A 13,448-nucleotide genomic window follows, 5' to 3' on the forward strand; every position below is an offset into this window, starting at 1 on the left:
ATTCCTAATCCTCAATATTTGTCCTCTGGGAAGAACCTGGGAAAACATTAATATTTCTCATCCTCAATATAATCCTAAATATTTGTTCTCTAGGAAGAACCTGGGAAAACACCTAATCCTCAATATTTGTCCTCTGGGAAGAACCTGGGGAAAATTAATATTCCTTATCCTTTATATAATCCTAACTATTTAATCTCTAGGAAGAACCTGGGAAAACATTGATATTCCTAATCCTCAATATTTGTCCTCTGGGAAGAACCTGGGGAAAATTAATATTCCTAATCCTCAATATAATCCTAAACATTTGTTCTCTGGGAAGAACCTGGGCAAACATGAATATTCCTAATCCACGATAAAATCCGAACTATTTAATCTCTGGGAAGAACCTGGGCAAACATGAATATTCCTGACCCTCTTCCCGGGCAGCTCCTCCCGGCTCTGCCCCTCCATCCCCGCTCTCTCCCCGCGCTCGGATTTCAGGACGAGCCCGCGATTCCAGCGCCGGAGCTGCCGGCGAGGGGGCGGCTCTTGGGAGGGGTTTGCTCCGCTAACTCCGCTCAAATTGGCCACGAAGCGGCGGCTCCTCGCAGCATTTTTCCCCGCCTGCGGGATATTTTCCAGCGCGGAGGGGACCCCTGAGCCCGGCCGGGAGAGCTCCATGAAGCAGGACGGGGCAGAGGTTCCCCCCAGCACAGCCGACCACTAATTCCCAGGTAAATCCAGCCCCTGGAGCCGCAACTCGCTGGTATTTCTACAGATGAAGGGGCCGATCGATTAATTTAAACGCTTCTAACTCCCTCGCTCCGGGGCTGAAAGTTTGATTTCCCTTCTTTTTTTTTTTTTTCTTTCTGAGGGAAAAAACCCCAGATATTTCTTCTAATTCCCGTCCCCTGAGAGCGGATTTGGCAGGGGTGGGATGGCACAGAAACTCAGCGTCGCTTTTTAAACATGTTGTGGCTTTTCTCCTCTCTTTGCAACACGTCTTTTTTTATTATTATTATATTATTTTATCCGAACGTGCAACCGCCTGCAAGTCCGGGCAGTGCGTTTTTCTGCAGCATTTCCCCCAAATATGCTGAATTTCGAGCAGAGAGCTCCAGCACATGCCATCACCATTGTGTAAATGTTACCCGGCTCAGCCGGGCAGGCAGTTTGAATTCTCCTCTCTCAACAACTCTGCTCTTGCCGAGGGAAAAAAAAAAAGCTCCGGCGCAGATGTTTCCCATTGGCAGGAGGTGCGAAATGTGTCCTTAATTAAGGGACTTCTCCGCTGTCATGGCTTGGGATTCGCAGCCCCTCGCGAAGCAGCTCTCAGGCTCCCAGTGGCTTTTTTGGGGTTTTTTTAAAGCTGTTTTCTAGTGAGGCGATCGCGGTAGTTTCCAGGAGAACTCCGGGATGTGCCGGGGTATCCACCTGGAAAGCTGCACCACAGAAATGCGGGATGTTCCACCCAGCCCAGGCTGGGTGCTGCTCCTTCCCGAACAACTCCTGCTTTCTCTCGGAGGGATTTTTGTCGTTTAATTCAGCGGACGTTACTCTGTGCAGATAAAAAAAGAGATCTAAAGATAGTTTAGAGCACTAGAGAGAAAGCTCTTAGCTCAGAAACGTGGGAGTGCAGCAGGAAAACTGTTTATCCTCTCTGGAATCAGCTCGTGGAGATGCCACCGCGGGGCTCTCACACGTGTCCTGGACGCAGGCTGGAAAAAAAAATCGCTTTTAGGCTTTTCCCTCCCCAGTTTTGCTCTGGATTGAACCACCCACAGAGGTGGAATTTCTTTGGTTGGAAGGTAGAGAGCAGTTAAAGGACATTAAATGGAATATAAGCCTGACCTGAGACAGCCCCCCCTGCCCGTGGGGTGCCGGGTGTTGCTGCAGGAGGGAATTTCGGGTGTTCCAAGGGCGGGCTGGGGTTGGGAAGCACCCCCAAAAATGGGTTTAATATTAATTATGTGGTGGTTAATATTAATTATGTGGTGTTTAGTACTCCAGTCAGGTGGCGATGAGGCTCAAAATTGCTCCCCAGTCAAACCCAGGGGGAGCTTTGGGAGTGCAGGGATGAGAACTTTCAGGGAAAAGAACTTCCAGGGAGTTTTAGCAGCTTGGAAAAGCCCCCAAGGCTGAAGAGCTTTAGTGATGCAGCAGAGGACGATGCCTTTGCCTTCAGCAGGGGGATTTAATGGAGAATCCATGCATTTCGCTGGAAGTTCTGTCCCTTTCCAAGGTAAGAAACCCCAAAACGCCTCCCTAGCAATGAGCTCTGGGGGTTTTTTATCCACAGTTTGACCCCAAAGTTCAATGTCTTTACAGCACCAGCGACTCCCCTCCTGTTTCTCTTTCTGTTTCTGGCTTTTATTCTCATTTTAACCTTTCATTCTTTCTCCTCCTGAACGGTTCCACACCATTCCCGGTGCGGTTTAAAACCAGAGCTCCCGGGATCGGGGTGGTTTGGGATGATCTGCCCTCTCTGAGATGCTCCGGGGGGCCACGTGTGGCTGCAGAGCCCGCGTTTGCTGCGAGACCCGGCTGCAAAAAAACAACCCCCCCCGAGGAGGAAAAGTCCCACTCCTAATCCGCGGCGATGCCAGCGGGAGTTTGTTATTCCAAGGGATGTCCCGCAGGAATAACAACGGCGCTGGTTCGGAGTCGATCTGTCCCACCGGGGGATTAGGGGGCATTAATTAAGTCAGCAACCCCCGGGGGGTGAGGAATGATCTCCTCCTCCTCCTCGGGGGATGTTCGGATCCACCTGCAAAACTTGGGATGTTGGGATCGAAACCCGAGGGAGTTCAGACCATTCCAGGGAAAGATCCTGGTTTAGAAATCTGGGAGTGTAGTAGGAAAACTTTATCGTCTCTATAAGGATATATTTATCCCCAGAAGGATGCATTTATTTCTCTAAGGTTATATTTATCTCTCTAAGGATATATTTATATCTCTAAGGGTATATTTATCTATAAGAGTATATTTATCTCTCTAAGGGTATATTTATCTCCCTAAGGAAATTTATCTCTCTAAGGGTATATTTATCTCCCTCTCCTTCTTAGAGGATATTTGGGAGTTGCTGATGCTCCTCCAACTTGGATCATGGAGATGTTTTCCTGGTTCTGTGAGTGTGTGTCAGCTGTGGTACCTTTTTGTGGGGTCTTTCTTAATGAACTAATTCTGGATGTCATGAATTAATTGTGTGTTTGATGGAAAGAGAATTGAATCATATATATATATACATATATGTGTGTGTTTGTATATGTATAGTTGCCACTGGTGGTTGTACTAAGTACAGATTGCTTGGTCATCATAATTACATTTTAATTAAAGAATTTATACTGCTCAGACTAAAAAAAAAAAAAAAATAATCATTTTTTCTGTTTAATTGTCCTGGAAATGTATTTGGGGATTGGAGAATCTCAGACTGCTTTGGGTTGGAAGGGACCTTAAAGGTCATCTTATTCCACACCCTGCCATGGGCAGGGACACCTCCCACTGTCCCAGGTTGCTCCAACCTGGCCTTGGACACTTCCAGGGATCCAGGGGCAGCCACAGTTTCTCTGGGGATTCCTTCCCAGCCCCTCCCCACCCTCCCAGGGAGGAATTTCTTTCATATATCCCACCTAAATTTCCCCTTTTTCAGTTTGAACCCACTCCCCCTTGTGCTGTAACTCCAGTTCCTGACGAACTGGGTGAGTTCTGGTTCCTGGAGGGAACAGCTCCAGGTCCTTGGAGCAGCAGCTGGAGCCTGGAAGTTGTCAGGATCCACATCCCTCCTCACCTCCCTTCTCCCAGAGATTTATTGTCGGTGTATCTGGCCCTTTAGGGCTTTGTTTTTTTCAGGGTGTGAACAAGAAGGGGATTTTAATCCAGGGGGATTTAATCCTTGGAAGTGGCACCCCGGGCAGGTCTGGGCCTCTTGGAAGGATGGGAGAAGGTATCCAAGCTCTTATCCAAGAGAGGGGTGGGGTCTTTACTCGTTCCAGTGATCCTGGAGAGCTTCCCAGCGGGAATTGCCCTCGTGCTGCTGGAGAACTGCTCCCATGAAAGTGGGAAATCCCGTTCCCATGCCAGGCTGTGCCCGCTGCCTGCCCAGGGAACGAGCTTTGGGCACTGGAGTGTGGAGCTGGGAATGCAGGGTGTGGGATTCCCAGCTCCAAGTGGCTGAGCACCAACTGTCTGGTGCTCCTGGCCCCGGGCCAGAGGGATAATTGTCCCATCCTCCGAGGCATTCCTGGATCTCCAGGCACAAAGGACTCCCAGCCACCGCTCCAACCCAGCCCTTTGTTGTCTGGGTGAGGATGTTGCTGGTTCTGTCTGAGCTGTTCTGTTGTTTGGAGGCTCTGGGGGAGCTAAAAAGGGGTTTTTTTCTCTGTAGGATCCAGGTTTTCATTCCGGAGGTGATGAATGAACTCTTTAGTTTCACCTGTTGGAGTCCCCGGAGAAGGAAAAGCTCGGGATTATGAGCTTTTGGGGGCTTTTAAAAGGAGGGAGAGGGACTTTTTATACGGGCAGAGAGTGGCAGGACAAGGGGAAATGGCTTCCCACTGCCAGAGGGCAGGGTTGGATGGGATACTGGGAAGGAATTCCTGCCCGGAAGGGATTGGGACGGAATTCCCAGAGAAGCTGTGGCTGTCCCATCCCTGGAAGTGTCCAAGGCCGGATTGGAGCATCCTGGGCTAGTGGAAGGTGTCCCTGCCCATGGCAGGGGTGGCACTGGGTGGGCTTTGAGGTCCTTTCCCACCCAAACCCTTCCAGGATTGTGCTGATCCTGTTCTGAACTGAACCTGTTGTTGTTCCCTGCTCAGCCTTGCTCTGTTCCCTCCCAGACCCAAGCCTGGAGTCCCACAAAGGGCTGAGTCAGCATCCGTCAGGAACACGCCCCAAAGCCTTAAATGACACGTTAATGTGGGGCTGGAGTGTCATCTGATAGCCTGAAATCCAGGATGGAGAGCCAGGAGACCTGGAGTATTTCCTGGCTTCTCCACTGCCTTTATTCCATAGAGTTTTTAATGTTGTGTCTTGGATTCTTCTGAATGGAGAGACCAAAATATAGAATCTGACGTCATTAATAAATCTGGAGGTTATTAGAGGGTGTGAGGGGAGGACTGAGCCCTACAGTAAAGGGAAAATCCAGCCCAAACCAAACCTCCTTTAATTTAAAGCCTGGATTTGTCCTTGGGGAGATCAGCAGGGGCAGCTTTGAGACTTGGGGAAAGGGGGAAATGTTTGCAAATCTTGGTCCCAGCAGCAGGGCAGTGGGTTTGCTGAAATATTTTCCGTGTTGAGTTTTGTTCTTGTGGCTCCTCTGATGCCTCCAGAAGTGTGTGTGTGCCCTTGGCTCCTGTCTGACACTGCTCCTGCTCTTGAAATGCTCCAAGTGAGTCTGTGCTTGAATCACCAGCGTTGCAGCTCAAGAGCAATGATGGTTTTGTTTGATATTGGTGCTGTAAAACATCTTGGAGCTGAGGAGGGAGATTTGAGGAGGAGCCAGGGGAGAATAAATCCTGGATTTGCTCGGTTGTTGTGCTGTGGAGTGAAAGAAGTGGTGTAAAATGTGCTTCATAAGTGCTCTGGAGCAGTCCTGTGTTCCTGCTGGGTCTGGGATCTCAGGGAGAACTGGCCTGGATGGTTTGGATCACAGAGCCATGGAATGGTTTGGGTGGGAAGGGACCTTAAAGCTGCCAAGGGCAGGGACACCTCCCACTGTCCCAGATTGCTCCAAGCCCCATCCAGCCTGGCCTTGGACACTTCCAGGGGTGGGAAGCCCACAGCCAGGAGATACCCAAGCCTCTCCCATGCCAGAACTCCCAGTTGTCCCTCCTGCCCCATCCTGAGACCCCATTTCAGGGCTGCAGCCCTCGGAGGCTCCCCTGGGTGCTGCTGCTGAAGTTTCCCCTTTGTACCTGGGCTGCTGCTCCTCGTGGAAACACCAGAACATTCCTGTGCCCAAATTCCTCCGGATTCAGCTTTTCCTGACAACGAGCCTCGGTGTGAATGGTCTCTCTTGAGCACCTCCACAACCAGGAGCTGTGGGAATGGAAGGTTTTATTTCCGGGCAGACACTGTGGAGGCTTTGTCTGCTGGGCAGGGACAGTTTGGAAGCAGATGGAGACATGACCTGCAGGAAAAGCTGTCGGTGGTTGCTCCACACACACATGCCTGTGTTGTCTCCTGAGGTGTCTCCTGAAGCATTCCTGCCTCCAGGATGCACTTTTGCAGGTGGAAAAGGATTTGTGAGTGGGTCTGCAGTGCCTCCCCCTGCAGGAGCCCCTCCTGGTCCCCACCAGGATGGGACAGGATGCTGTGGGACCCGAGCTCCAGGTCTGTGTGCCCCTGGTGAAGGTTTGGGAATGTGCTCATTCACCCAGGCTTCTTAAAATTCCTTTTTGCTGCTCACCCTTCCCTCTCTGGAGCAGGGAATCTTATCCTCCCTCCCCTGTGCTGAATGGGGGGCTTTCTTAGTCCCACCCTTGTGGGTCCCTTCCAGCTCAGGGTATTCCACCATTCCCAAGTCCCTGAGCTTTTAGGGAGCAAAAGCAAACCCTCCTGTAGTTTCCTTTTTGCAGCCTGACTCAGCCAGGCTTTGCCAAGAGAGGGAGAATTACCCCCACAATATCTGCTACAACCTCAATTAGCGTCTCCCCGACTAATCTGGGGATCAATTAAAACAACCTGGAAGTCTGCTGTGACCTTCCCCTCCCTTCCAGCTGCTCCTGGAGCCCGGGATCTCCCTGTGCTGGGACTTTTGGGAAGGCTCTGGCCCCTGGCAGCGCTCTGTTAATTAACACTTGAGGGAGCACAGCTCTCAGCTGGGAACCACCACATCCCTCCCCGAAAGGTTTCCCCAAATTGTTGTGTCTCTTGGCTCCAGTCCTGCAGTGAAAGGGCTCTGGAGAGCTTTGCTTTGAGCAGGAGGAGCTCTGCAAAGTGCAGGTCACAGCCTTTGGAGCTGCTCCTTGGCCCCCCTGATCCCGAGGGACCCCCTCACCCGGGGCTGACACGGGGCACTGTTTGCCTTGGCACCCCAGCTGGGTGAGAGCTGCTGCTTTATGTGCTGCTTGGTCCTCCTTTTCCCCTCTAAAATATTCTGCTTTGGTTTGCTTTGAGCTTTCTGGAGGCTCATAAACAAAACAAAACCGTGACCCAGAGGGGAATTTGGCATGTTCTGTTGATGAGGTCAGCCTGTCACCTTATCTCTGGAGGGCCTGACTGGGAGGTCACTCACCACGTTAGCTGCCCTTTTTCTTCCCAAATATCCTTCCTGGGGCTGCAGGACCATCCAGCTGCTTCAGAAAGTCCCAGAAACATAAATACAAACATATATAAACAGAGCTCTCTGCTCTTATGCCATGTGGGACAAGCCTGGGAAAGTTTTATTATGACTTATTGAGGAACTCAACTGTGAGTTTGCAGCTAAACCAGGACTCTGCTACTCCTCACCTTTGTTTTTTTGGGGAGAGACTGTGGCAGCCCAGCTCAGTTTTTGATCAGTGTTGTTACAGATGCTGGCTGTGCAGTAGCAAGAAACAGCAGCCACGGCAGATGAAGCAGATCCAAACAGATGTTTTAAGGATGAAAAACGAAAAGCAGCTTTTCCTGAGGAGCACGAGGCTCGTGGTTGTGCTGGGCTGGCAGCTGAACACCTCCCCTTCAGGATTTTCCCCCACAAGAAACGTGTGTCCTGATCTAAGGGGATCACTGGAATTTTTTGTACATCCATGACAATCTCTCTGCCCGCCTGTGTTTATCCCCTGGGCTAGAAAACCATCTTGTATCCATGAAAAACGTTGGGAGAGGTTTGTTTGGAAGCCAGTGCTGGTGGGGATTGAGGTCAGAGGTGTCTGCCTGGTGCTGAAGTGCCTGTTGTTCCCCAGGACACACGGATCCTGCCCTGTCAACTGCATTTCCTTTGGGAAAGCCCCTCTGTTTGCTCCTGGAGGAAATATCAGCTGTTTTTCCTTCCTCTCTCCCCCTCCAGCTCCCTCTGACGTGAGGACAGGATTTTATTCCCCTCTCTCAGCCTCACCTCCTGACCTACAAAAAAAAATTGGCCCCTCTGCACCAAAGGTTTATTTTCCAAGGACATTTTGCTGCATCTTCTCCCCCTCTCCCCCCTCATCCTGATTTATAAGACCTGTTGTAAAGCCTCCTCTTGCTTTTCCTGCTGGATTTTTAACCCACGTGCTTCTAGTTAATTCACCTCTTCCTTGGGCAGATGCCTTTCATTCCCAAAGAATTCCAGCCCCGTTTAACACACGGGGGGAAACTGAGGCACAGCCCTGGATGTGACTTGCCTGGGGTCACTGTTGGAGCTGAGGTTTGGACTAATGGCTCTGGAATTTTGGGCTGCTTGCCCGGGATTTCTGATCCACCTCCTCACCAAGGGCTGGTTAATGTATTTTGCTGGGTCTTTGTGTGTGAGGATGTGACTTCCTGGTGGTTTTTTTTTTTTAGGGACAGCTCAGACCTAGCAGTGGGTTTGAGTTTCTAGACATCTGGTTCTGGAGCCAAGTCCTCCCCCCCTCGGTGGTTGCCAGGAAATAATGGAGCTCTGAAAGGTCTGGGGAGGCTTTTCCCACTGTGCTCTGGCATTGCTTCATTTGGAAACTATGGAATCCTCACCCCCCACGTGTGCTCCTTGACCGCTCCATGTGCCTGGACGGAGGCTGGGGAGGACAGGAGTGGGAAGGAGGCAGGAAAAGACCAGGATCTAAACCCTGCACGGGGCCTGGATGGAATTCCTGGATGGAATTCCTCCCGTGAGAAGCCGCCTGTTCACACCTTAAACGACTGAACTTATTTAAGGATGGAGCACTTGGAAGACAGCAACTCCCTATCCAGACTTAGCAACCAAAAACTGGAGACATTATCCACCATCCTATGGGACATGATTATCCAAGGCTTCTGCCAAGTGTCTGTGTCCAGTAACATGTTGATTTTCTACAGATGAAACAGGACATGCTGGAACAGAAATAAGTCTTTTATCACATTGGGAAAACAGGCTTCAGTATAAATCCCTCCCTGCCTCCCATATTAGAATATATTTCCTTCCACTTCTGGTTTTCCACTGTTAAAGTGGTGGGTTTGGCTTCTTTGTTGAAGGAGCTATGGGAGAAAAATGGTTCAGTTCTGTCCTGGTAGGATTTGAAACGAGGTTTTCTGCAACTCATCAGAGCCGCTGAACTCCTGGACTTGCAGAGGAACAGGAAAATCCATTGCTGGCACTTCCAACCCCCAGAATTTTACCCTGGGAAAATGGATTTTTCAGCTGAAACTGTTTGGCAAGCCGACCTAAACTTACAAATGGTTTTAATGGGGTGGGTTTGGGGATTTTTTATTCCAGTTTGTTCGTCCGCCCCACAAAAAATAATTTGCTTTACGGAGTCAGATGCAGCGTCATCCTTAGAGATGTAAAGGTTGTATCATTACCAAGCCTCACTCAACTCTTATTTCCTTCCAGAACAGCCCCACAGCCTCTACCTGCACTGCCTGGGCCGGGCTCTGAGGACTGGGAGCACCGAGGATGGGAAGACCCAGGGCTTTCCCCCATAACCACTGTCTGCTCGTGCTGCTCCTCGCCGAGCTGAGCCTCGCCCAGTACGAGCACTGGCCCTACCTCCCTGGCTACCCTGAGCCCCCTCCCCAGGAGTACCAGCCCCCTCAGAGACCGGCTGACGTGCCCAAAATCCAGCTGAGGCTGGCGGGGCAGAAGAGGAAGCACAACGAGGGCAGGGTGGAGGTTTTCTACGGCGGCGAGTGGGGCACCGTCTGCGACGACGACTTCTCCATCCACGCCGCCCACGTGGTCTGCAGGGAGCTGGGCTACGTGGAGGCTGTGTCCTGGCTGCCCAGCTCCAAGTATGGCAAAGGAGAAGGTGAGGGCTTCAGCTGTGCCAGGGGAGGGTTAGGTTGGAGATCAGGAAGAATTTCTTTGCAGAGAGGGTGCTCAGCCATTGGAATGGGCTGCCCAGGGAAGGGGTGGATTCTCCGTCCCTGGAGGTTTTTAAGGTGAGACTGGATGTGGCATCAGTGCCATGGGCTGGGAACCACGGCGGGGTTGGATCAAGGGTTGGACTGGATGATCTCAGAGGTCCCTTCCAACCCAGCTGATTCTGGGATTCTATAAGGTGGCTCCAGAGTCACTGGGGGGGTGTCCCCGAGCTCCCGCTGACCCTCGGAGGGTCGGTCTGGTCGGAGGCATTGTGGGATTTCTTTGCAGTCTTGAGTCTCTGTGGCAGCATTTTGGGGCGTAAAAAAGTGGTAAAAAGGTGTTAGGGAGCGTCCAAAGGTGGGGAAGGGTCTGGAGGGGCCGTACTGAAGGCAGTTGTTCTGTTCAGCTGGAGAAGAGGAGACTGAGGGGGGACTCATCGGGGTGGGCAGCTCCGATCTCTGCTCCCCGTGAGCAGGGACAGCACCCAGGGAATGGCTGGAGCTGTGCCAGGGCAGGGTCAGGTGGGATCTCAGGGAAAGGTTCTCCCCCCAGAGGGTGGTTGGGCACTGCCCAGGCTCCCCAGGCCAGTGGGCACAGCCCCAAGGCTGCCAGAGCTCCAGGAGGGTTTGGATGATGCCCTCAGGGCCAGGGTGGGAGCTCCAGGTTTGGATGAGGGTGGGAGGTTCCTCTGCAGCTGCACCCGGGGCTGGTGATGCACAGATAGTTCTTTTCCCTCTTCACAATTCCACTGCCCTGCAGTGAGTCAAACAGGGCCTCTCAGCACTCCTTCCTCCTGTTCCTCTTTCCCTCTGAGCACTTCAGGCTCTGAACACACTGCCTATGGGATGTTATCCAAACTTTTCTTTTTCCTGTCAGCCTCTCCAGAAAATCCTGCACTGTGTTCTGCAGCACAGACTGGTCTGTAACCCCAAAGGAGCCTGCACAGTTCATATCCTATATGGGATCATATTGGGAATAATCATCCTGGATGCTCTCGGGCTGTTCCTGCGGGGGGAAAGCTCTTCATCCCCACCCCAAACTGTGCATTATGGAATCATGGAATGCTTTGGCTTGGAAGGGACCTTAAAGATCATCCAATTTTTCCATGGGCAGGGACACCTTCTACTGTCCCAGGTTGCTCCAACCTGGCCTTGGTCCCTCCCAGAGATGGGGCAACCACAGCTTCTCTGGGAATTCCATCCCAGCCTCTCCCCACCCTCCCAGGGAGGAATTCCTTCCCAATATCCCATCTAACCCTGCCCTCTGGCAGTGGGAAACCATTCCCTGTGTCCTGTCCCTCCTTGTCCATGTCCTTTCTTGCTCTTTGATGTCATACACGATGGATATGTGAGAAATTGCACCTCCTTCCCAAACATATCCTGAACAAAGACCTTGAAAGGTGAATATTTGTGTGTCACAGCAGCGAGTCCTTACACTCACAAAAATGATTTCTTTAAGTGAGTTTGAGAGAGAATAACTCTGAAATAACCCAGGAATAATAACACATCTTTAGAACAGGAGAGAACCCACCAGGTTTATTGGGGTTTGGTGTGTTGGCAGCTCAGTGATGACCTGCAGAGGACTTTTCCTGCCCACACTGGAACCTGGCACTCTGGTGCATCCCACAGATGGATCTTTCCACTGCAGCAGGGGCTGAACGTGCTCTTTGGCTCTCATTTAGCACTTTACAGGGCTCACACCTCCCCTTTTTCCCATAAAAGAGCAAACAGGCCCCAGCAGGGACTGACTGACATGTGGAGCCTTGAATGTGCTCCCAACCTGTGGATTTTGGCTCTGGGAGGAGAGCAGGAGATTTCCAAGGGAGGAAGAGGCCGTGACACTGGAAAACAAACCAGCTTGGCCACGTGATTTAGTGGGAATGAGCGTTCCCTGAATCCCAGGGTAAATCCTGACACATCCAAACGTAGGTTCCAGGTTTTTTTGGGAGCTGCTCCCCTTTTCTGGGAGATCCATCAGCTGGTGATCCAGCTGGGATAAAGCTGGGACAACCAAGTGACATAAATGGCTGCAGAATATCCCAATGGCTCCCAGGATCAGGCAGCACTTTTATCCCAAGGACACATTACTCTGGAATCACTGAGGTCGGAAAAATACCTCTCAGATCACCCAGACCAGACAAGCAGAGCATCTGCCACCCTAAAATATGGGAATTGCTTGCTGGCCTGTGATTCAGGGAGCAAATTCCCTGTGCCCAGCACGTTTCCAGGGGGAAAACAGGCACTTGGAGAAGACGAATCTCGGAGGTGCCGTCGGGTTTTTGGCTCTTGGGGAAACACGACCTGAATTTTGGAGGTGACACCTGCTGGGTTTTGTCTGTTCATCTCAGAAAGGAGTTTTAAGGCACCTGATTTTTAAAAAGGCATATTTTGTTTATATATATGTATAAATATGCATTGCACACACGCTTTTAGCTGGAGGGAAAATTGTAATTACAGGCTGGAAACTGGAGCTGGCATTTTGTTTTCCAAGAGCACCCCAACAGCAGCAGGATCCAATCACCAGGGGCTTGCTGGAGACGGGCAGAAATCTGCTTTTTAGAAGCCCGAGGCATTTAAGCAAAGCCTGAGCTGCTCTTGCAGGAGGTTTAAAGAGGATTTGATGAGGAACGATGGAGGGAGAGAGGAGGGATGAGCTGGGGAGTGTGATTAGAGGGCTGGGGCTCATCAGCCTAATCAGGGGACCTGGTGACTTTGTGTGCTCAGAGCTGTCCCCAGAGCAGGGCAGAGATCCCCGGGAGCAGGATGGGAGGGTGGTGGATATTCCCACCTGGATAAGGGAAGGGGAAAGCTGCGGGGCAGAGCCCTTCCCACTGTTCCTCGGCTGCTTTCTCCAGGTTTATTCGAGCAGAAATCCCACTCAAAGCCCGGCAGCTCCCCCTGCTTCCAGCACAACCCGGCTTTACCCTCTTCGTGAGTCTCAGCTCTATTTTTTCTTTGCCCTTCAGGGAAAATTTGGCTGGACAATGTCCACTGTACTGGCAAGGAGAGCACCCTGGCAGCCTGTACCTCCAATGGCTGGGGAGTGAGTGACTGCAAACACACCGAGGACGTGGGAGTGGTCTGCAGTGAAAAGAGAATCCCCGGCTTCAAGTTTGACAACTCATTGATTAATCAAATAGAGGTAAACACACTTAAAAACCTTGAGCTGATGAGCCAGAGCCTCCTGGGGAACAGGGATGGCTGTGGCTTAGAAGTTTATTACCTATTTATCACTTATTTATCACCTATTTATCGCCTATTTATCACCTATTTATCCCAGCTGAGCTGGGCGGTTAAAGCAAAGGTTTAAAAGGCAAAGGTTTAAAAGGCAAAGGTTTAAAAGGCAAAGGTGCAAAATTCAGATCCCAATTTCAGCTGGTCAGAATATTTTAGACATATAATGAGAATTTTAAAGGGTTTTTTTATAGCATAAGAATAAGGGTAAATGACAATAAATGAGTCGTGGTAAATCCCTGTAGTTCCACGATCGATTTTTTCAAAACTGAAAACTGGGTTGTTGTATTCAGAAG

The 13,448-nt window shown here is 50.9% G+C and overlaps 1 protein-coding gene across 2 annotated transcripts in view; it reads left to right on the forward strand.

Annotated features, from left to right (window-relative positions):
* The first annotated feature begins 586 nt into the window (after positions 1–586).
* The window catches only part of LOXL2 (lysyl oxidase like 2), a 52,999-nt gene continuing 40,137 nt past the window's right edge, over positions 587–13,448 (forward strand). Inside the window, exons 1-3 of one of the 2 annotated variants that reach the window (XM_032712554.1) lie at positions 587–713; positions 9,449–9,863; positions 12,885–13,060. In XM_032712554.1, coding sequence (XP_032568445.1) covers positions 9,512–9,863; positions 12,885–13,060 — 528 coding nt within the window. In that variant the 5' untranslated portion in view covers positions 587–713; positions 9,449–9,511. The remainder of the gene's footprint in view (positions 714–9,448; positions 9,864–12,884; positions 13,061–13,448) is intronic. The other variant, XM_032712555.1, reaches the window with a different exon arrangement.

The sequence above is a fragment of the Chiroxiphia lanceolata genome, chromosome 28 (assembly GCF_009829145.1).
Source record: "Chiroxiphia lanceolata isolate bChiLan1 chromosome 28, bChiLan1.pri, whole genome shotgun sequence".
NCBI classification, from domain to species: domain Eukaryota; kingdom Metazoa; phylum Chordata; class Aves; order Passeriformes; family Pipridae; genus Chiroxiphia; species Chiroxiphia lanceolata.